This window comes from Canis lupus, chromosome 4 (genome assembly GCF_048164855.1).
Source record: "Canis lupus baileyi chromosome 4, mCanLup2.hap1, whole genome shotgun sequence".
In the NCBI taxonomy this organism is placed as follows: Eukaryota; Metazoa; Chordata; class Mammalia; order Carnivora; family Canidae; genus Canis; species Canis lupus.
The window spans coordinates 20,459,496-20,483,944 of record NC_132841.1 but is presented as its reverse complement, the minus strand read 5'-3'; the positions used below and the strand labels follow the sequence as shown (position 1 = coordinate 20,483,944).

Below are 24,449 nucleotides of genomic sequence, written 5' to 3'. Positions count from 1 at the left end.
AGAGTAGTGTTCCCTGTGTTCTCCTCTGCCTCTCCATGAACTTTTGGACGGGTAGGTCTATCTGATGCCAGAGTTCAGTATAAGGACAACCTAATATATTCTGCAGAATCAGCCTTGTAAATGATAAAAGTGATCTTTTGGGGGACACCTGGGTGGCTCAGTGGATTATTGAGCATCTGACTCTTGATTTTGGTTCCAATCATGATCTCAGAGTCATGGGATCAAGCCCCAAGTCAGGCTCCATGCTCAGTAGGGGGTTTGCTTGAGATTCTCTCTCTCTCTCTGCCCTTCCTCCACTACCCTCACCTTTCTCTAGGTCTCTCTCTCTCTCTCTCAAAAAAAAAAAAAAAAAAAAAGAATCTAGGCTTTATATATACTTGGAAGGCACAAAAAGCTCTTCTCTATTTTTTTAAAAATTTTATTTATTTATTCATGAAAGACACACAGAGAGGAAGAGACATAGGCAGAGGGAGAAGCAGGCTCCCTGCAGGGAGCCTGATACGGGACTCCTTCTGGGATCCAGGGATCATGACCTGAGCCAAAGGCAGAGGCTCAATCACTTGAGCCACCCAGGTGCTCCTCTTCTCTATTTTTGTTTTGTTTTGAATGAGATATATCACACATAGACAAGAGCACTAAATGTATTTTTTTTTTAAGTTTTTATTTATTTATGATAGTCACAGAGAGAGAAAGAGAGGCGGAGACATAGGCAGAGGGAGAAGCAGGCTCCATGCACCGGGAGCCCGACGTGGGATTCGATCCCGGGTCTCCAGGATCGCGCCCTGGGCCAAAGGCAGGCGCCAAACCGCTGCGCCACCCAGGGATCCCACTAAATGTATTTAAGTAGGAGAATCATCAGGGCTTTAGAAAGAAAACTTGAACTGCGCTTAAGAGGTTGTTCAATATCCTGACTTCTCTTCTAGCTGGTATACTTACAACTACATCCCCAGTGCACAACCCCGAATAGAAGTACAGTAAATACTTACCGATAATACAGAGAACACTGAAAGTGTCCCAATAAGGAATAAAGGCCTCAACTATAGAAGTGGCCAAGAAAATGGAGAGGTAGGAGTGCTCAGATTTCAGAATAAGAAATCAAGAAGAGTGAGAGGAAGGCATGAAAGATGGCTGAATTTTCCATTTTGGGTGACCATGTAGATGTAAATTAAACCAAATATGTAATGCAAAAAAAGGACCAGGTTTAGGAAAAAAGAAAACAAATTTGTTTCTACCTATTAGATAACATGAGTACTTTTCAGCAATGATGCCGCTTGGCAATATTACAAATAGGAACTTACAAGGGAGGTCTCTCTGCTACAAGATATTGCTGCTAGTGTTTTAGATGTATGTTTGTAAACCATTAAGTTGGTGGCCACTTTGTGTGAAGTGAGGAGTAAAAATTTTTTATTGCAGTAAGGTTTGTAATAACAATATTTTAGAAACACCCCAAATGCCCATTAATATTAAGGTGATCAAAGGTTCGATCTCGTTGGCAATGGGGCAGTCAAATAGAAAATCAGCATTTTTGGACAGATAATTTAAGAGTGAAATAGAAAAGAATGACTAAGTTTAAGTTCACAAGACTTTTAGATTAATCTATTCTACTATACCTGTATTCAGAGCAGACACAAAATAAGCATAACTTCGCATGAGTGACCTAAAAATCTGAACACCATAGTTGGCATGTGTTTCAAAGGTCTGAAACATAAGTTTAAGTATTAACCGAGTTCCATAAAATCCTTTAAATAAAGTCTAAGCCAACTAATATTTCTAGTACCTAGGCTCAAGAACTGTAATAATGAGGGCAGCCCAGGTGGCTCAGCGGTTTAACGCCTGCCTTCAGCCCGGGGCGTGATCCTGGAGTCCCAGGATCGAGTCCCACGTCGGGCTCCCTGCATAGAGCCTGCTTATGTCTCTGCCTCTCTCTCTCTCTCTTTCCCTCTGTTTCTCATGAATAAATAAATAAAATCTTTAAAAAAAAAAAAAGAACTGTAATAATGAGAATTAATGTATGTATCACTTTGGAGTTTACAAATGATTGTGAACTTCTGATGATCCTAACAACCACATGAGATATGTAGAGCAGGTGAAAATCACCTGCCAAAAGTTGAGAAGAAAGCTTTATCGCTTCAAGGCAAAGTTTCAAAATTAAGGATATCGTTTTATCCTTTTTTTTTTGTAAAGATTTTACTTATTTATTCATGAGAGACAGAGAGAGAGAGAGGCAGAGATACAGGCAGAGGGAGAAGCAGGCTTCATGCAGGAAGCCCGATGTGGGACTTGATCCCAGGACCCCAAGATCATGCCCTGGGCCAAAGGCAGACTCTCAACCACTGAGCCACCCAGGTGTCCCAGTTTTATCCTTTCAAAAGAACAGAAGTTTAATTTCACTGGTTCTTCAAGCTACAAGGGAGTTCATGAATTTGTTCCTCTTAATTTAAATTTTAGTTAAATCTGTAACTTTCAAAAAAGACACACAACTAGCCAAAAGAAGGCAGAGTGGAAATCTTTGCAAAACCACATTTCATGCCATTTCCCTGTCTCCATCAAATCCCATAATGGAAAAACTTTATGTTCTAGTTTTCTGAGACAAATTCTAAAAATAAGCTAATGTATCACTGCACAACACGCTTCAGGTAGATCCACAAATTGTTATAGATAATATAAAATTTTACCAAAGTAAAAGGATGTAATTCTGAATCAACTTGTCTCCGCACAGATCACTCAATGGAGCTTCACAGGCATCTCCAAACCCTTGAGGGTTTACTCACCTCCAAAGGCACAATGACTGATGGTTTCTTTTTCAGCTCCTCACATTTTCTCTTCTTACAGATCTGATGGCTGTTCTTTCTGTTCTTGCAGTAAGTACATTCACCACAATTGGTCTTCTGCTGGCAGGGCTCACAGACCCCACATCGCTTTCGTTTCTTCTTTTCCAAAGTAGGTAGCAAAGTTGTAAAGGAAGAAGAGGGGGTACTGGCAAGTGACACTGGCCTAGACACCACTTTAGTGTTAATGTCAACCACACTGGTCATGCTGACCTGGGAGCTCTCTCCTTCCAGTGTGCTGGGACCAGCCTGGGAGAGTTGGGTAATGCCCTGTGAAGCATGGAGAAGGAGTCCTCGCTCAGGGGCTAATGTGATCCCCTGAATGTTAGCTGGCAGAAAGCTTATATGAACCTGCTTCTCATTTTCTATATTGCTAATAGTCATTATTGGAGGTACCGAACTTATCTCTGAGTTTGATGGTGGCTGAGGTGTGTGACCTGAGCCCAAAGGCAGAATCTGCACAGCACCCTGGACCTCAAGTCCATATGAAACAGTGCTCTGGGGCTCAGGCCATTCTGGGGGAACATTATAGGTAGCAATTGGGTTTAGAGGAGGAAGAAACATAGGTGGGTCTGAGGCAGTACCACCACCCATTCCAAGGATTTGTTGATTTAGGATAGCACCAAAGACCTCTCCTTGGACTGAAACAGCACCAGGCATCTCTGGTGGGTCTAGGGTCTCATCCAGAGCCTCTCCATGAATTATGTTAGCACCAGGAATTTCCCATCGATGTGGGACAGCACTAAAAGCCTGTCCTATGACAGGGGTAGTATCAGGAATTTCCTGCTGATCTGCAGTAGCTTTGAGTATCTCTCGATGATCTGGTTTAGCACCAAGGGTTTCTTGTTCTGAGCTTGCCAAGAGGAGTTTTATTAATGAGGTAGGATATATTGACCCATCAATGGACAAACAGTTTCTAAGGTCCAATTCAGGTATAATCTTATTAAAGCTGGAGGTGGGGTAGCAGTCACGTTCACTTTTGATAGGATCCGGGTAAGAATCAGATAGCTTAAGAGATTCCACTCGTGAACCCAAATCTTCTAACTGAATGCTAGAATTTCCTTCATAAGTAACCTTGAGAGCTGCTCTTTGGAGCAAAGGAGCACACAGAGTGTCCTGAGCAAACATTCTGGGGGAATCACTGATATCATTCAATGTCTCTTTAGAGAATAATCCTTCACCACCACGTGTCCCTTCCGATGACCCAGAAAGGCTCTCTCCTGCAGGACCACTGTGAGTGGAGATATTTATTTTGGAATCGTCGACCCTTTGGGACCAAGACTGGGCTATTTCTTGGCTCTCATCTTTAATTAAAGATGCATTTTGTACACCAATTAGATTCTCTATTTCAGGAGTGATTAGGGGAACTTGCGTTGGAACTGAATCATTTTCTGCGTGTTTTACTCCCATGTCAGTAACCACATTATAATCACATTCATGTTGCTTTTCTAAATTCTTAGGAGGTGAAACTTTCTTGGGTTTGGCTATGATCACTGGAGGTTGGGAAAGTCGCCTGCTAAGAGAGGTGCTTCGGAGAGCCATTGTAAACCCATTGCAAGTTAAGGATTCTGGGTTCTGAAAAAGAACCTCAGTCCTATCCAAATTCATTCGTGCTGCTCCAGCTCTTGTTAGAAGGCTTCTGACTGGCATAGGTGGTTTGGGTTCAATTTTTTTCTTAACATCTCTTTCATGAATTAATTGCTTTAATTTTCCAGGGCTCACAGTCTTGACTGATGCCACGTTTTTGTTGGCCGCCTTACATGTCTTCTTCAGTTGGGTGCTTTTCTTTCTGTTTAGATCTTCCCTCCTGACTAATCTGGAAGGTCTTGCATGGCGGGATCGAGACATAGCTACGGAGTAGGATAAAATGAAAGGGCACAAGGAACAGAGTCATTGGGCCTTTGGAAAGTCTCAATTCTGAGGAGAATCTGGATGCACCATGGTTGAACTCAGTGGCACAGGATTCTGGTCTGAAATAACAAAAAAATATCGGAAAATGAGTCTTTTTCCTGTGTATTCTCCCATTTGAAATGAAATATCTACTAACAATTATTAATCACAATTAGAGCACTGAGAATGTTTACTGCAAAAGAAAAATATGATAAACAAAGATAATAAAGTATCCTTTAAACCCTGGATTCACAAATTAAGCTGCTGTAATTATTGTGACAACGGATTTAGTTGATGAAGTTCTATTCATGGCATAAGCATGGGGGTTATTCTATATTAGAAACCACAACTGTTGTAGTTAACATGTAGTTTAAAGATCAAATCCCAATCTTTGCAAATTTGAATACTTAAAAAATTATCTCCTAATCTCTTTCCTCAGCACATCACCACAGAGATAGAGGGGTCATGTGTTGGACAGTAAAGCTAGTAAAACTGGAGGAAGAGGAGGCTTATATAATTCAAGAAACTCTACTTGGGGATGTCTGGGTGGCTCAGTGGTTGAGCATCTATCTTTGGCTCAGGGGCATGATCCTAGGTCCAGGGATTGAGTCCCGCATTGGGCTCCCTGTGAGGAGACTCCTTCCTTTCTCCTCCTAGGTCTCTGATTCTCTCTCTGTGTCTCTCGTGAATAAATAAATTTTTTAAATCTTTAAAAATAAGAAAAGAACCTCTACTTGGAGATCCAATAATATTAATACCACATTTCAATTAACAATCTACAAATTCTGAGCTTTACACACGCACACAAAAATAGCAATAAATCTGAGGAGTTAGTATTGATAGATTAGGTTACAAGTAAGACTCACAGGTCCAACAAATATCTGTTGAGTACCTACTATGTATAAGGAAGACATTGTGGTGGGCACTGCCCACACCCAGAAATGATGTCCCTCTTTTCTCTTTCACCCGACTTAATCCAAAGACTGCTGGTTCTAAAATCCCTTCTACCAAGGGTCCCAAAAGTCTCATGATGAATGCCTAGGCAAGGAAATTGGAAATAAAGAGAAAATGAGATAATTAGAACAGTAAAGCATACTAGGCAAGCAACTATTATTTGAAAAGTAAGCAAGAAAAAAGAAAATGAAAGGGAACGAAGAGCCATAATTAATGGTCTTTTGGTCTCCTCAGATTGCTTACTCTAACTCAGAATAAGACCAAACTATGAACAAGAATAAAGCTCACCATACACAACATATCGATATATTCTCTAAAGATTACGGAATCAAGAGCGGTACAACTGAGTGGGTGAGTATTCTTTACCAGTGGACGGGTTGTTGGATTTGTAAGAAAGCATGGTGTAGTATAATAGTTACCGAAAACTGATCCGCAACCAAGTGATCAGCATTCTGTGGCAAAATCAGAAAAAATAAGCATATCAAAAGTTTTTCATAAAGTTGAATTTATTCATGTAAACAACTCTTCATTACTCTGAAATTATGCCTTCCAGTTTTGTCTCGTTAAAATGTCCTTCCTTGGGGTGCCTGGGTGGCTTAGTAGGTTGAACAACCAGCTCTTGATTTCCGCTCCAGTCAGCTAAGTCATGATCTCAAGTTCAGGGGATAGGGCCCCACTTCCGGCTCAGAGTTCAGGGGGAATCTTCTTGGGATTCTCTCTCTTCTCCCTCTGCCCCCTTGCCCCCCTCCTTACACTCACTCACTCTCTTTCTCTCTTAAGTAAATAAATAGGAGTGCCTGGGAGGCTGAGTTGGTTAACTCAGTTCAGGTCATGGTTCCAGGGTCCTAGGGTCCTGGAATCAAGCTCCCCTTCCCCCAAATCCAGACTCCATAGTCAGCGGGGAGTCTGCTTCTTCCTTTCCCTCAGCCCTCCCTCTATTCCCCACTCATGCTCTCTCTCTCTCAAATAAATAAAATCTTTTTAAAGTAATAATTAAATAGGGGTGCCTGGGTGGCTCAGTCGGTTAAGCATCTACCTTCAGCTTGGGTCATGATCCCAGAGCCCTGGGAGGCCCTGGGATGAGCCCCACATCAAGCTCCCTGCTCAATGGGGAGCCTGCTTCTCCCTCTTCCCCTGCTTGTGCTCTCTTGCTTTCTCTATCAAATAAATAAATACAAATCTTAAAAATAATAAATAAAACCTTTTTAAAAAGATGTCATTTCTGTTTTTAAAGATTTTATTTATTTATTCATGAGAGACACAGAGAGAGAGAGAGAGGCAGAGACACAGACAGAGGGAGAAGCAGGCTCCATGAAGGAAGCCCGATGTGGGACTCGATCCCCGGTCTCCAGGATCATACCCTGGGCTGAAGGCGGCACTAAACCACTGAGCCACCAGGGCTGCCCAAAGATGTCATTTCTTAAAAAAAAGGTAGTAAAAGTCCTTTCTTTTGTAAAAAGGTAGGGATAGGTTTATTTTATAATGTTATTACCTGGCAAAGTAAAAACTTGACAGATCTTGATCATTCTCAAATTGTGCATTTGTTTTTGTTGTACTGATCTGATCCAAGCAATCCTGGGACATACTGGTTGGTTTAGTAGCTAGAGATGTGCCCATCAGAAAGCTAGGAGTTTGAATCTGTGATCGCCAGCTATGTCCTTCCACAATCTATTTCACCTAGTCAAAGTTTCTGCATCTGAAATGAGGTTGTTTTGAGCTTTCATTGAGCTCCTACAGGGAAAGCCTAATGGCTTCCCAGTGATATCTGAGGTTGAGGGGGAGTGGGGGAAGGTAAATTAAGAAGGACTTTGGAAGTAGGCAGACTCGGGTTCAGTTTCCAGCTCAGAAACATTACTAGCCATGTGATTCTGATAAATTCCTCAGTCTCTCTATACTTCAGTCTCCTTATGTGTAATAGAATAGGAAGCATAATAGTACTGACCTCATTGGGTTACCATGAGAATAAAATGAAATGACATGTGTAAACACTTAGCAGAGGGCTGGCATAGAATAGGTTTTTAATAATAAATGGGAACCTAAATAAATAAATAAATAAAGGCCACTTATACTTCCAAAATACAAAGAATAATAAGAGAAAATAAGCTAGTTGGTGGGTATCATTATTATAGAACCAGTTTAACCCACAGTCTGCCATATCCTCCAAAATAAGATCTAGTTCTTTTGTTTCTGTTATCACCTAACACATTGTAAGCCACACACTATAAGAAACAATCCCAGAACACAACATTTAGTCAAAGCATTGTGCCTTTAAGACAGACTTTTTAAACAGACATTAGTGATAACATTAACCGCAAGAAAAATAAGTTTGCTAAATCTGTGCTAAATACAAACACTAGACCAGAGAATACATCATTTGAGTTCTTGGCATCTAAGCTTACTGCTTTCCCTCTTTTCTTAAAAAAAGAAAAAAAAAGTTTCTGGCTTGCACTAACTTTTTGGCTGTGAAAAACTCTAGGATATTTTCTCCCAAGACCACTGCTCTTTGTACCAGTATTTTTAGAAAACAAAAGACATTCCAATTCTAATCTCCAGAAAGTCTTTATAAGGATGTTTCTTTTTTTCAGATAGCAAAAAGCAATCCTTTCCATTGTTTAGAAATTCAACAATATCAGTATAAGCTTGCTTTATCTCTTGTATCAAGATTACATTGCTAAAAAATTATTAGGAGCATATATAATCTAGGTATTGCAATCAGCCACGAAAATTAAAATTCACATATGTAGGCAAGTAATCTGGATATGCCAGAAGGTGTCATGGGATCTGCCTTTGAAAGTAGTTTATAAGTTGATCTCTGTCTCATATATTCTTTTATATTTTTAAATTAAAGTGCTTCAGAAATTCAGACTTGTAATTAAGATAATGTTTACCATTCAAACCTTATCTCCTGAAAAAGAGCCTGCCAAGGAAATAGAAAAGGTATGAGCAACATGGATTGGGAAGATGTGGCCTCTTTAAATGGTAACAGCCTTTTTATGAGATCGTGAAAGAGGCCAATGACCCCTGAAAAACCCAACTGCAGGGGAGAAACCACTGGGTACCACCCAGCCAAAGAAACAGACAATCAGAAACAAAATAAGGGCTCCCACAAGATCCTAATTTTATCACCCTTGGCTCCACTGATGAAATGTGACCTTCTTTTGTGATAAACTAAGTTATCCCCAGGGCTGAACTCTGGGAAGAGAGGCAGCAAGCTTTTTTTGAAATTTGTGGGAAAAAAAAACAATGTAGTTCATTCTATTAAATAGGCCCATATTTAAATATGGAATTATCCTCACAGATCTCCTGGTATTTATTTTCCTCATTAATCTGTAAACATTATAAAATGCTCCATTTCCCTCTTTTTTTATTACTGTTATTTATTATAGAGTACTTAAGTCATACAAAAAGATATATTTACAATTGAAAATTAATTCCACTTCCATTTTCATTTCTGATGAATATTGCCATTTCAATGTTTTTCAAAATCAGTTTTATTCTACCCTAGAATATATCCAAGAGTCTGAGTGCTATAGAGATAGCTATAGGACAACATGCTCAGAGCAGAAAATAAGAGAATAGTGTTCCTGTTATTACACATATATCACAGGCTCTAATTATCTGCAATTAATTGATACTATTTTGTGGGTTACTTTCCTGGAAGAAAAAACAAAATGAAACAAGCAAACAAAAACCCAACCATTGTGGGATGCAAAATCATTAGTCAACAAGTCTTTTCACCAGAGGACATCGAAAATAAAATTATGTGTCCTAAAGTGTCCTTGCGACACAGAGCATGAGATCCAAACATTATAGGCCAGGAGATAAGAGGCCAACATATAATTCAAAACACAAAAAGACATGATGCCAGCTTAAAGTAAAGAATATAAAGCTAAAGACGGAGGGCAGAAGTGGCAGGAGCAGGCCACCCCAGAGGAGCAGGCCCCAGGGTGAATATGATAAGCACTGCCTCTGTAAGGATCTGCTAATTATTCACAAGTTATTTAAACTTGCCTAACCAAATTGGTCAACAAAAGAGGATCGGTATCTTTGTCAATACTATTTAAGCCTACTAGGTAGTCAATCTTTCCCAGCGGGCTTTTTAAATAATTATTGAAGTCACCCCCTTGCCTAGAAAATAAAAACTGACTTCCTAAACTGTATCAGTTGTCTGTAAAGGACAATGTTGACAGCACCACGTCAGAAAATCCTCTCCCACCTACATCCCTCCTCCTTCTGGATCTCCCAAAGTCCCCTGGGCAGGAAGTGGATGAACTGATGTAACCATACAGCCCGCATGTCAATTTAAAATTATATTGCGGGATCCCTGGGTGGCGCAGCGGTTTGGCGCCTGCCTTTGGCCCAGGGCGCGATCCTGGAGACCCGGGATCGAGTCCCACGTCGGGCTCCCGGTGCATGGAGCCTGCTTCTCCCTCTGCCTGTGTCTCTGCCTCTCTCTCTCTCTCTGTGACTATCATAAATAAATAAAAATTAAAAAAAAATAAAAATTTAAAAAAATAAAATAAAATTATATTGCAACCCTTCCCACCACAAGCAGTGGCCAAAAAAGTGGGGAATATTCTCATCCATAGGGCTAGAGGAAAAAGAAGCTCTGATTTCATGGTCACTCCATTCAGCTCTTTAGAATTTAAAGGCTACTGCACTTGGCTGAGAAATACAAGACTTAAAACCTTTCTTTTAAAAGGCACCACCTGACTTGGTTTCCTCCAGCCACTAGTAAGTTCTACATCTAAAGGAAGAGGAGGTGGGTGGGCTGCTTGCAGTTCCTAGATAGTCTTCTACCACAGGAAGTGTGAGAGAGAGCCCTCTGCACAAGGAAAGGCTGTTCAGGGAAACTCACTAGAATGCCAGCAGATTTAGTCAAAGGCTCCTTCCATATGTAAAACACCCCTGCTGCCCTGCAGAGAGCAAGGAAAAAAAAGACCTAAGAGGGCCACAGAAAAAGGAAGGGAGAAGTTAAAATGGAGCTAGAATGACTCTTCCAAAAACAAGAAAAACATAAAATATGTTGAGAATAATAAAAAGCCTAAGGAAGAAAATGTCTAAAGGGGAGAAAGGGAGCAAAAGACAGAGTAAGGGGAAGAAATTTATAGTAATAAAGGTAGCATATAAGAAAGATAACTGGGATCAAAATGCTTAAGACTAAAGGTAGAAAGGGAGGGGTTAAGTGTGCAGGGACAGATAGATGCAGAGAGAGTGGGGGAGGGGATGAACAAACCAGATAAAGAAGATTGGAGGGGGCAAGAGAAACAAAGAGCAGGAACAGTGGTGATCCAAACCTCCAACCCATCAGTTCTGGAAAACCAGAGCTGAGTGTGATAGTTAACTCTCATTAAAATGGTAAATGGTGGTTGAAGAGTTGTAAATCTGGGCTAGGAGTCTTTGCAAAGAAAAAGGGAGAATATGTGCTAATAACTCCTCTAGATCTTGATTCTGAAGTTTAGCTGAGGCTTACCAGCAACCTCTATTTAAGTTCCCTTAATTGGGGGGGGGGGGGGGAAGGTTTTAACTAGTGTAACCTAAAACTTATGAAAATCAGGAAACACACCCAAAGCCACAGTACTGAAATCTTTTAGTTCTTGTAAACTATGCGGACTAACCTCCAAATGTCTCCTTATCTATGTACCTACCTGTGTTTACGGTAACTGTAGTTTAACCGTAGTCATAGATTCCTGATACGCAGTAAATTACTCTTGCCCTAACTGGTTAACAAGCAAATACGTACATACACACATACATACATACATACGAGTGTGGTGTTTGGCATCCCGAGGCCTAAAGAAGCCGTCGTCTATATTTCACTAAATCCACTTTACTAAATACTGTTCAGAGGTGGAGAAGGGCAAGTGAGCACATTTCGGTTCAGGGCCGACCCGAGGCTGCTGCCCCACAGCGCCGCCCTGCAACCCGCCCGGTGCGGCGCGCAGCGCACCCCGCCGACACTGGACTGTGCACCTTATCTTTAACTCGCTTCGAGTGTCGAAGCGCTTAAACTTTATTTCTTCATAAGCTGCCCATCACCATGCGTTGTGCAGCCCATTTGGTGCCGGAGAGTGGAACCGGGGAGGAGAAGTGTGGCACAGGAGTGACCAGGGCAAAACAGTGAATTGGGGAAGAGGACGAGTTGGAGGCGGGGGTAAGTCTCCTAGTTCCTGCAAAGTTTGTTCTCTTGGCAATGCATTCATTTTTACCGGGTCAGAAATGCGCCATTTGGGTTCCCCGTTGAAGTGGAAAGACTCCTGGGGCCGGCCGGCAACTTCCCGACCACTTTGTGCAACTGTATGGACTGTATACGAGCCCTTCCAGAAGCTCGGTCAGTTGGGGGTGCGGGTGAGAGGGAGGGAGGAAGGAGGAGAGAGGCGAGGAGAGGGGCCGAGATCTGGCCCCTGCCCCCCACCCCCCCGCGCGGGAAGCGCCTGCGGCCCCGGCCCCGGCCCCGGCCCCGGCCCCGGGCTCCGGCCGGACTCCCGCCCCCGCGCGGTCCGCAGCCCCCGGCGCGCGCACCTCCCAGCCCCGGGCCGGCTCCTGGAGCCCGCGGGTAGGGCCGAGCCGACGCGACCGCAACGCCAGCGCTCTCGGCGACCTTGCTGGCGCCCACGAGAGGTTTTAAAAAGCCATTTTGACAGAACACGAGTTCCACTCCCTGTTCCCTTCGTCCCCGGTCGGTGTAACTCCAGGTCACCTCGGGTCAGACCCTCCCGCTACCTCCATTCTAAAGTTTCATCCTTGGAGTCCCCTCCCCGAAGTGCTCAGGGAGGGAAGTGCCAAACGTTTCCCAACGAATCCGTCCCCTACACGAGCACGGGGGAGGGAGAAAACCCGCCTTGGGGTGCGCTGGCTCCCGCGGCAGGACGGGCTCCCCACCCGCAGCCCTCACCCCTGCTTCTCATCTTGAGGCAGCGGACCTCCAACTCTCCCGGGCGGCGCACGGGCGGCCGGCACCTCCAGGGACCCCGAAGGCGCGCTCGCCCTCCCCCCGCCCGGGCTGCCGCGGCGCTCAGGGTCCGAGCCCGCGGCACCCCCGCCCCCGCCCCCGCCCCCCCATCCCGCGCTGGAACTGGGCCTCCCGGGCAGGCGGCCGCGTCCTCCCGCCGGGGGCATTGTTTACCACCCGCAACAAAAGCTCCCCGAGCGGCTAGGGGCAGGGGGTCGCCGCGGGGAGTGGGCCCACCCCTGCGCCCCCCGAGGGCCCGCGGACGCCCAGCTCCGGCCCTCACCCCGGCCCCGGCCGAGGCCCGCCCCTCGCACCCCCTTCCGGCCTCGGCGTGAGGGTCCCCGCACCCCTGCCCTCTGCCCCGGCCCCAACTCACCGCTGGCCCGCTCCGGCGCGGAGGGCAGCGCGCGCGCCCCGGGTCCAAGCCCGCACCGGCCCTCGAGCAAACTTTCCACCTCGCGCGGGACCCCACAACTCGGGAGCCCAGGGCCCCGGCGGGCGCGAGGAGCGTGAGTGGGCCCCGGGCGGACACCTACCCGCGGCCTGGCAGGGTCAGGGCCCGAGCCCCCGGGGTGGGCGGCAGCTTCCCAAAGGTCCGCAGAGGAGAGGCAGGTAGAGTTGCATGACTGGGGCGGGGCAGGGGGTTGTCCCAGGGGGCAGACCCGGGAGCGGAGGGCCCGGCGGCTGCGCGCACAAAGCGGTGCGGGCGCGGATCGCGCTGCCACTCCCCGCCAGGTCAGCCCCCCGGAGCAGTAGTGTCTCCCCAGGACAGACCTCAGGGAGTGAAGCAGGGGCTCTCTCTGCCTTTGCTGGACCCTGCACCACTGAGCTAGAGTCAAAACGCGCGCTGGATTTACCCAAACTGGAGCTGGACTCCCCTCTCGACCCTTACCCCTCCCGTTCACCCTCCTGTCTCATAACACTTTTTTTTTTTTTTTTTTTTAAGGTCAAAGAATATCGGACAGGAAAAGAAGTGTCAAGGTTTTCTTGTCATTGTCTTTTTTTTTTTTTTTCTGAAGGGTTTTTGGGCTGCGAGGCAGATTTTAGGATTTCTAAATTCAATGTTTGTTTATAGATAGATCAAGGGGGATCCCTGGGTGGCGCAGCGGTTTGGCGCCTGCCTTTGGCCCAGGGCGCGATCCTGGAGACCCGGGATCGAATCCCACGTCGGGCTCCCGGTGCATGGAGCCTGCTTCTCCCTCTGCCTGTGTCTCTGCCTCTCTCTCTCTCTGTGTGACTATCATAAATAAATAAAAATTTAAAAATATATATTATAGATAGATCAAGGGAATGCCAGATCAGAGATGACACAATTGAGCAATGTCTGGGTTGCAGATGATGGTAAACTGCCCTTAACACCAAAGAGCAACGGGAGGAGGGTTGTGTTCCCTTGACTCTACACTTGATGTCGGAAAAGGTGGTCCGAACATTTTTCTGAGCTATTTGACCCTGTATGTTGAGGGTGGTCATATTCACTTTACGGTTGAAGCAATGAAGGCACCAGAAGAAGTAAGTTTTTAACATGAGAAGGAATAATCAGTGGCTTTATGCCAAATTAAGACTGAGTGGGGCATTGGAATTTCTCCCTAAATGTTTGATGGCTATTGCTTCTTCTAGCAGTTAGTCATTACACAGATGAGGGAAATCAGATCTTTCATGGGCTCACAGTTGTAAGGAAAATGGTGTTCATGAAACTATCATTCCACCCAGGTCAAAACTTCGGCTGGAGAGAAAGACTCATTCCCATCATTACCTTGAACACGGTAATTTTTATTGTTTTGCACATAATTTTTATTGTTTTGTGTACTTGTTTAATAAGCATGACCAGATTGTTGTGTTTTTTTAAATATTTTATTTGTGTATTCATGAAGACAGAGAGAAGCAGAGGGAGAAGCAGGCTCCCTGTGGGGAGACTGATGCGGGACTCCATCCTAGGACCTCTGGATCATGACCTGAGCCAAAAGCAGATAGATGCTTAACCACTGAACCACCCATATGCCCCACCAGATTGTTTTTGAGACAGATTCCTAAATTTTCAACCTTTCTCACTGATTGATTCATTCAAATTTATTCCTGAGCTAGGGTATAGATAGATACACAGAGATGAATAAAATTCGCCTCTTAAATAGCAGAAACACAAATCCTGGTTTGGCAAACAGAATAAACTAATGACTGCACTACAGTGTTTTCAGTGCTACAGTCATATAAATACCTTAGTTGGAGAAAGTAAAAAAATGTGGCATTTGAGATAAATCTTATCTACAATAATGGACTTTTCTCAATGTTTCCAAAGCCTAATTATTAATACCTTTTCAGAAACAATGTCCTAGGACCTAGGTGAAAAGAACGTTGGGAGAGTTTGACTCAAAACATGAGCTCCATAAAAAAAAAAAAAAAAAAAAGAGGCACCTGGGTAGCTCAGTGGTTGAGCATCTGCCTTTGGCTCAGGGTCCTGGGATTTGGCTCAGAGTCCTGGGATTGAGTCCACATCGGCTACCTGCCTGGAGCCTGCTTCTCCCTCTGCCTGTGTCTCTGCCTCTCTCTCTCTCATGAATAAATAAATAAAATCTTTAAAAAAAAAAAAAAGTATCTGCCTTAGGCTCAGGTCATAATCCCAGAGTCCTAGGATTGAGCCCCACATCAGGGGAGCCCCATATCAGGCCCCTGGCTCAGCAGGGAGTCTGATTCTCTCTCTACCTCTCACCCCACTTGTGCTCTCTCCCTTGCTCTCTTTCTCTTCTCAAATAAATAATTAAAATATTTTTAATTAAAATCTTTTTTTTAAAAAAAAAGAACATTGAAAGAAGAACAAAGGGGAAAAGATTATCATGAAATTGCAATATCTTGGCATTTGTCAGTTAACTGAAATGGTAAACTTTTAAAAGTATTGAAATAGAAAAAGCACACAAAGATGCAGAAAAATGTCCATGGTGGGCAGCCTGGGTGGCTCAGGTTTAGCACCGCCTTCAGCCTGGGGTGTGGTCCTGGAGACCCGGGATTGAGTCCCTTGGGCTCCCTGCATGGAGCCTGCTTCTCCCTCTGCCTATGTCTCTGCCTCTGTCTCTCTCTCTCTGTGTCTCTCATGAATAAATAAATAAAATCATTAAAAAAAAAAAGAGAGAGAAAAATGTCCATGGTAACACTCATTCTCTTCATTCCATAAATGTAGTTGAGTCCATACTATGTGTCAGGCACAGTTCTAAACTTTGGGAAAATAGTAGTATCAAAATGAAACCTCTGCCCTTGTGGAGCTTGCATTCCATACTGGAGTGGGGGTGGGGGTGAAAATAAAGAAAGCAAATAAGCAGAATATATATAGCTTGTCAGATGGAGATAGTTAATGGGAGGGGGAGAAAAACAGGAAGGGGACAGGAAGTGCTGGGGAAAGTTGCGATTTTAAATATGACAATGAGCTCATTGACTAGACCTGAAAAAGATGATGCCTTTGGCTCAGGAGGGAGGGAGCTGGGGAAGATTTTACATGTAGGAGAAAGCAAGTGCAAAGGCCCTGAAGGTGAGATTGTGATTGTGGCAACACAATAATTTCAATGAGTTTCACAACAGTAAAACTTTGGAAACGCTATATAAAAGTATAGCTCCCTCCCATTGGCCAAGTCTGGGGCAATTTTAAGTTTGGAAAAGAGGTTTCATTTGGAAAAACAAACTTGAAAGTCATCAGCATGTAGATGATATTTATTATTATTATTTTATTTATTTACCCAATATAGGGCTTAAACTGACAGATCAAGAGTCACATACTTAACCAACTGAGCCATTCAGGCACCTCAGCATGTACGTGATATTTACATCCACTTTGGTATCTGAGTCTTAAACATCTCACCAAACATCATCAGGTCCATGTGAGGCTATTAGAAAAGGGGTCTGATATTTATAACAGAAACTAAAAGGTTGAACTAATCAATAACATGAAGTGTCTACCCAAGGAGAAGAAAAGAAAGTGAAATTCTTTCCAGAACTCAATATCAAAGAATAAATGTTTAAGCAGTTTCCCACTATCCTTACAACTACTTGCTTCATTCTTCCTTAATAGCAAAGCAAGAATTCCTGTCTTATTCCAAGCACTTCTCTAGAAAAGAGATGTAATTACACACATGTGAGTTTACATACGTAAAACTGTGCCTGTCTAACTTCTAAAGATATAGCGAATTTTATCTTAGCTGCCCTGCTTCATAATTTACCTTAGGCAGTGCCCTAGGAAAAAATATATATACTTTCCTCAAATGCACATACACAGACACACGTGCATCCACACATAGTTTCTTTCCTATAGAATATAATCTCAAATTGGCAAAATTTTTTTAAATTTGGCAATACTGGAAAAAGTCTCTTCAACAGTGTTGTGATGGGATGCCTGGGTGGCTCAGGGGTTGGATGCCTGCCTTGGGTCCAGGGAGTGATCCTAGAGTCCCGGGATCGAGTCCCGCATTGGGCTCCCTGCATGGAGCCTGCTTCTCTCTCTATGTCTCTGCCTCTCTCTCTGTGTGTCTTCATGAATAAATAAATAAATAATCTTTGAAAAAAAATGGTGTTGGGAAAACTGGACAACAACATGGAAAAGAATGAAACTGGACCACTTCTTACAACATATACAAAAATGAACTCGGAATGAATTAAGGACTTAAATGTGAGACCTGAAACCATAAAAGAAGAGAGCTCAGGCAGTAATTTCTCTGACATTGGCTGTACCAATCTTTTTTTTTTTTTTTTTTTTTGGATATGTCTCCAGTGGCAAGAGAAACAAAAGCAAAAGGAAACTATTGGGACTACATGAAAATAAAAAGCTTCTGTAGTGGGATCCCTGGGTGGCGCAGCGGTTTGGCGCCCGCCTTTGGCCCAGGGCGCGATCCCGGAGACCCGGGATCGAATCCCATGTCGGTCGGGCTCCCGGTGCGTGGAGCCTGCTTCTCCCTCTGCCTGTGTCTCTGCCTCTCTCTCTCTCCCTGTGTGTGTGACTATCATAAATTAAAAAAAAAAAAAAAAAAAACATTAAAAAAAAAAAAGCTTCTGTAGTGCCAGGCTGGCTCAGTCGGTAAAGCATGTAACTCTTGATCTCAGGGTCACGAGATTGGGTCACCCATATTGGGTATGTATCCTACTTTAAAAAATTAATAAATAGGGCAGCCCAAGTGACTCAGCGGTTAGGCGCCACCTTCAGCCCAGGGTGTAATCTTGAAGACCCAGGATGGAGTCCCATGTTGGGCTCCCTGCATGGAGCCTGCTTCCTCCTCTGCCTGTGTCTCTGCCTCTCTCTCTCTCTCTGTCTCTCATGAATGAATAAATAAAATCTTTTTAAAATTTAATAAATAAAAATATTTTTAAAGATCATCAACAAGGGCACCTGAGTGGCTCAGTGGTTGAGAGCCTGCCTTCGGCTAGGTCGTGATCCCGAGGTCCTGGGAGCCGGTCCCCAGCATCAGGCTCCATGTGGGGAGCCTGCTTCTCCCTCTGCCTATGTCTCTGCCTTGCTCTGTGCCTCTCATGAATAAATAAATAATTTTTTAAATAAGTAAATAAATAAAGATAATCAACAAAACTAAAAGGCGACCTACTAAATGGGGAAAATATTTGTAGATGACATATCAAATAAAGGGTTAGTATCCAAAATATATAAAGAACTGATATGGGATGCCTGGGTGGCTCAGCAGTTGAGCATCTGCCTTTGACTCAGGGTGTCTGTCTTTGGCTCAGAGTGTGATCCCGTGGTCCCCGGATTGAGTCCCACATTGGGCTCCCTGCATGGAGCCTGTTTCTCCTTCTGCATATGTCTCTACCTCTCTCTCTGTGCTTGTCACGAATAAATAAATAAAATCCTAAAAAAAAAAAACTGATACAACTCAACACCAAAAACCAAAATAATAGTAAAAATATGGACAGAAGACATGAACACATATTTCTTTGGAGAATATGTGTTCTCCAAAGAAGATACACAGATAGGGACACCTGGATGGCTCAGCAGTTGAGCATCTGCCTTCAGCTCCAGGCATGATCCTGGGATCTTTTTTTTTTTTTTTTTTTTTTTTAATTTTTTATTTATTTATGATAGCCACAGAGAGAGAGAGAGAGGCGCAGAGACACAGGCAGAGGGAGAAGCAGGCTCCATGCACCGGGAGCCCGACGTGGGATTCGATCCCGGGTCTCCAGGATCGCGCCCTGGGCCAAAGGCAGGCGCCAAACCGCTGCGCCACCCAGGGATCCCTGATCCTGGGATCTGAGATCAAGTCCCACATTGGGCTCTTTGCAGGAGGCCTGCTTCTCCCTCTGCCTATGTCTCTCCCCCTCTCTCTGTCTCTCATGAATAAATAAATAAAATCTTTAAAAAAAATTTTTAAAGAAGATACACAGTCAACAGACACATGAAAACATGCTCAACATCAGTCATCATCAGGGAAATGCAAGTCAAAACCACGATGAGATATCACCTCACACCTGTCAGAATGGCTAAAATCAAAAAACACATGAACGAACACGTTGGCAAGGATTTGAAGAAAAAGGAACCCTCCTTCACCAACAAACTAGTGCAGGAACTGTGGAAAACAGTATAGAGTTTCCTCAAAAAATTAAAAACAGAATAACCACATGATCCAGTAATTCCACTACTGGATATTTACCCAAAGAATATGAAAACACTACTTTAAAAAGACATATGCGGGATCCCTGGGTGGCGCAGCGGTTTAGCGCCTGCCTTTGGCCCATGGCGCGATCCTGGACATCCGGGATCGAATCCCACATCGGGCTCCCGGTGCATGGAGCCTGTTTCTCCCTCTGCCTATGTCTTTGCCTCTCTTTCTCTCTGTGTGACTATCATAAAAATAATAAAAATAAAAAGACATATGCACCCCTATGTTTATTGCATTATTTACAATAGACGAATTATGGAAACAACCTAAGTGTCTGTTGATAGAAGAATAAAGAAGATATGATATACACGATAGAATATTCCTCAGCCATGAAAAAAAGAGTGAAATCTTATCATTTGCAACATGGATGGATTAGAGAGTATAATGCTGAGTGAAATAAGTCAGTAGTCAGAGAAAGACAAATAGGATTTCACTCATATATGGAATTTAAGAAACAGAATAGGGGCACCTGGGTAGCTCAGATGGTTAAGTGTCTCTCTTTGGCTCAGGCCATGATCTCAGAATCCTAGAACTGAGCCTCCCTTGAGGTTCCCAGCTCAGCACGGAGTCTGCTTCTCCCACTTGTGCTCTCTCTAACTCTCTCAAATAGCTAAATCTTTTTTTTCTTAAGATTTTATTTTATTTACTCATGAGAGATACAGAGCGAGAGAGAGAGAGAGAGAGAGAGAGAGGCAGAAAAGCAGGCTCCAAGCAGGGAGCCCTGCATGGGACTCGATCCCAGGTCTCCAGGATCACGCCGTGGGCTGCAGGCGGCGCCAAACCGCTGCGCCACCGGGGCTGCCCTCAAATAGCTAAATCTTAAAAAAAAAAAAAAAAAAAAAAAATAGGGACACCTGGATGGCTCAAAAAAAAAAAAAAGTAAAAGATCTATGCTGTCAATTTTGCCAGGAGTTCAAGAGAGCAAGAAAAACTTAGAGCAGAAAAGACTCCAGGGAATTACCAGAGAAATTGCAATAAGCAAGTCTGCAGGAATTGGCATTTACTAGTCAATTTAATAGCAGACAAAGACCTAAAACTTTTTTCTCACTCAGGTTTCCAAATTGAATTCAAAGATTGTCAAGAATATACAGGGTCAGGCAGCCCAGGTGGCTCAGCAGTTTAGCACTGCCTTCAGCCCTTCTTGATACTGAAGACCCAGGATCAAGTCCCATGTCAGGCTCCCTGCATGGAGCCTGCCTTCTCCCTCTGCTTGTGTCTCTGCCTCTCTGTCTCTCTCTCTCTGTCATGAATAAATAAATAAAATCTTTAAAAAAAAAAAAAGAATACACAGGGTCTGGAATGCCTGGGTGGCTCAGCGGTTTGGTGAATTGAGTTTGGGAGAGATTAAAGAGAACAATCCATGGGGTGCCTGAGTGACTCAGTTGGTTAACTGGCTTCAGCTCAGGTCATGATCCCAAACTCCACTTGGGAGTACCCCCACTTGACCTTAAGAGCCCTTCTTTCTAGGATCCTCAATCTTTTCTTCAGTACTCCCTCTTTTCTGTGTCCTAGAGGTGTTTATGTTTATCACACCCAGGTCACCCCTTTGCCTGATCTGGCGTTCCCATGTGACTTCAGCCCCAGTGCTAGTCCAGGACCTGGCCCATAGCTGACACTGAATGGCTCAAGAAATTTTTGTTGGGGTGCCTGGGTGGCTCAGTCATTTGAGCGTCAGACTCTTGGTTTCAGCTCAGGTCATGATCTCATAAATCATGAAATCAAGCCCTGGGTGAGGCTATGGGCTCAGTGGAGAGTCTGCTTGAAGATTTTCTCCCTCTGCCCCTCCCAGCCACTGTGTGCATACTCTCTCTCTCTCTCTCCCTCTCAAGTAAATAAATACATCTTTTTTGAAAAGAGAGACATTGGGCAGCCTGGGTGGCTTAGCGGTTTAGCGCCGCCTTCAGCCCAGGGTGTGATCCTGGAGACCCATGATCGAGTCCCACATCGGGCTCCCTGCATGGAGTCTGCTTCTCCCTCTGCCTGTGTCTCTGCCCCTCTGTGTGTGTGTGTTTCTCATGAATAAATAAATAAAATGTTTAAAAGAGAGAGAGACATTTTTCTCAAGTGCCTCTCTGAGGTCTTATCTAAACTCTATGGCTACAATCCAACAATTCTATGTTTGCACAACTGAGACTTTTTTTTTTTTTTTTTAGATTTTATTCATTTATTTGTTTGAGAGAGCAAGAGTGTGTGAGCTGGGGGAGGAGCAGAGGGAGAGGGGCAAGCCAACTGTGTGTTGAGCACAGAGCACAATGGGGAGCTCTATCCCACGACCCTGAAATCATGACCTGAGCAGAAATCAAGAGGCAGGCACCTGACTGAGCCACTCAGGTACCCCAAGAATTTCTTGATAAACTTCACGGTGTCATCATACCTTAAACATGATAGTAAATGTAAAGCACCTACAATAGGCCCACAGAAAGCAGGGGTTCTGCAGGTTCCTTTCCTATCACCTCCTCATATCTATAAGAAGAACTTCAAGAATATTTGTCATTGCCTTGAAGATTTACAAGGCCTTTACCATCTCTAGAATTCTATTATATAAAATCCACTGACAACTCAGTTCCTCTGGAAATTGTTCTTGAGCAACTCCACTAAATGTAAATAACCTCTGAATTAGAATTCTCTCCTCAGCATTCATGAAGAATAGTGTTGAATTTTATTAATTGTACTCACCGATATGTAATTTTGTCACTGTTCATTGGTATTACATATGTCAACATTTTATTTCCCCAACTGCCCGAAGGCTTCAGGGGAAGACTGTTTACCTTCTGTTTCTTTTGGATCTTATCTTTGTTATAGGACCTCATACTATAATACCCTCAATAAATATTGCTGGCAGGCCAAATATTGACTTACAGAAGCAATGGATAATATCTCCAAAGTGTTTCCATCTTCTGGTAGGAAAATAGTAAGTAAGTCCATCAGTGTTATTATTGCTCAAGTGTGTGAATAGTAATTGCTACTGTTGATGAAGTACGAGCACCATCTTTTTTTTATTAATTAATTAATTTATTTATTTATTTATTCATGAGAGACACACAGAGAGAGGCAGAGACACAGGCAGAGGGAGAAGCGGGCTCCCTGCGGGAAGCCTGATATGGGACTCGATTCCAGGACTCTGGGATCACGACCTGAGCCAAAGGCAGACGCTCAACCACTGAGCCACCCAGGCGTCCCATGAGCACCATCTTTACACATTAAACTCCACTCTCTAAATAGGTATGTTTTATTTTTTATTTTTAAAGATTTTATTTGTTTATTTATTCATGAGAGACAGAAAGAGACAGAGACACAGGCAGAGGGAGAAGCAGGCTCCATGCAGGGAGCCCGATGTGGGACTCGATCCTGCGTCTCCAGGATCAGGTCCTTGGCTGAAGGCAGTGGTAAACCGCTGAGCCACCCGGGCTGCCCCAATAAGTATGTTTTAAATTGCAACTTAAATGCTGCAAACTTCTATCTCTGTAAACTTCAAGTCCACTTTTGAGCTCCAGATTATTTCAACTTGGATCCTTCATAGACCTTTTAAACTCAACATTTTTTTAAAGGGGGCTTCACACCCAATGTGGAGTTTGAATTCACAATCCTGAGATCAAGAGTCATGTACTCTACTGACTGAGTCAGCCAGGTGACCCTAAACTCAACATTTCCAATACTATATTATTCTCTCCTCTCTCTCTCTCTTTTTATATTCTTATCACTTCAGGATTTTTTGTCTTTGTCTTTTATTTTATTTATTTATTTATTTATTTATTTATTTATTTATTTATTTATTTTAACTTCAGCATAGTTAACTTACAGTCTTATATTAGTTTCAGGAGTAAAATATAGTGCTCCTACAATTCCATATGTTATTTAGCACTTATCAACCAATACTGCATTATTTTTAAAACACTCTTTTCCATTGGCTTCTATAACTCTTGTTTTTCTCTCTACATCTATAACTACTTCTTTGTCTCCTTTGCCATTATTCTCTAGCTAGCCATTAAGTGTTGCATTTATGCAAGGCTGGGTTCTATGTTTTTGCTTTCTCCTTAGCCTTGATTTACTAATGTTATATCTTCAGCCTAGGGTGCTCCTTATATATTCAACTCTTTAATATCTTCTCTAGGATGTCTCCAAGGCCTCTGCATACTCAATATGTCCCAACCAAGCAACTCATCCTTTCCTCTGTCCTTCCACGTTGCTCTAAACAAATAACAAACAAATTCTCTTTCAGTGATCCCTGCCTTGGTGAATCCATACATTTATGTTAACAGGAACCTAGGAATGATCCTTAACATCTCCCTCTCCCCATTGCCCTTATCGAATCCGTTGCCAAGTCTCATCCATTTTATCAGTTCAGTGTCTTTCCAATCCATCCATTTCCCTCCATTCCTAGGCCTTTACTCTAGACCAAGCGCCACATCTTGCAATAATCTTTTTTTTTAAGATTTTATTTATTTATTCATAAAAGACACACAGAGATAGGCAGAGGGAGAAGCAGGCTCCCCACAGGGACTCTGATGTGGGACTCGATCCCAGGACCGTGGGATCACAACCAGAGCCAAAGGCAGACATTCAACTACTGAGCCACCCAGGTGGCCCATGTTCTGCAATAATCTAATCATAACTATTTTTGTCCCAATCCCATTATCCAAGCCATGGGCAGGGATCTTTTCGAAACGTACATCTGACCATGTCAACCACAGCTTAACACTTTGGATTCATGTTGCTTTTAAGATGATGACAATAGGGATCTCTGGGTGGTGCAGCGGTTTGGTGCCTGCCTTTGGTCCAGGGCGCGATCCTGGAGACCCGGGCTAATTATTTCTGTGTGTGACTATCATAAATAAATAAAAATTAAAAAAAAAAAAAGATGATGACAATACCTCCACAGTTTGCTAGTAGCTATAAGATTTGACCTATTTCTCTATATCATCCTATATATAGTTCTTCCTACAGTGGCTTTCTTCTGTAGTGGCAAACCAATATTTCTGTTTTTGTAAACCAATAAATTTCATTTGCAGTCAAGTTTCATTTTATGCTGGACAAACACTTTGATACTTCTCTAGTCTAGCAGCTCCCTCTATTGTCTTATACATTCGTTGTGTAAGTGACCTGCTGATCCCTGGAAGGCATCTGAATTCTTGACCCTTAAAGGACATAGTGCAGTAATGCATTTGAGATTGTGATCAGACCTTTGAA

General features: G+C 43.3%; 1 protein-coding gene and 1 long non-coding RNA gene across 4 annotated transcripts in view; one reads left to right on the top strand and one right to left on the bottom strand.

The window, feature by feature from the left end:
* Positions 1–13,399, bottom strand: part of TET1 (tet methylcytosine dioxygenase 1) — a 130,065-nt gene extending 116,666 nt beyond the window's left edge. For 2 of the 3 annotated variants that reach the window (XM_072823357.1, XM_072823359.1), the window contains exons 1-2: positions 13,161–13,332; positions 2,772–4,798 (exon numbers count right to left, since the gene is read on the bottom strand). In XM_072823357.1, coding sequence (XP_072679458.1) covers positions 2,772–4,676 — 1,905 coding nt within the window. In that variant the 5' untranslated portion in view covers positions 4,677–4,798; positions 13,161–13,332. Of the gene's footprint in view, positions 1–2,771; positions 4,799–5,614; positions 5,757–13,160 lie in introns of all 3 variants that reach the window. The other variant, XM_072823358.1, reaches the window with a different exon arrangement.
* On the top strand, positions 11,648–14,388 carry LOC140631934 (uncharacterized). Its single transcript, XR_012029469.1, has 3 exons — positions 11,648–11,826; positions 13,571–13,605; positions 14,335–14,388. It is a non-coding gene; the product is annotated as an uncharacterized lncRNA (long non-coding RNA).
* The last annotated feature ends 10,061 nt before the right edge of the window (positions 14,389–24,449 follow it).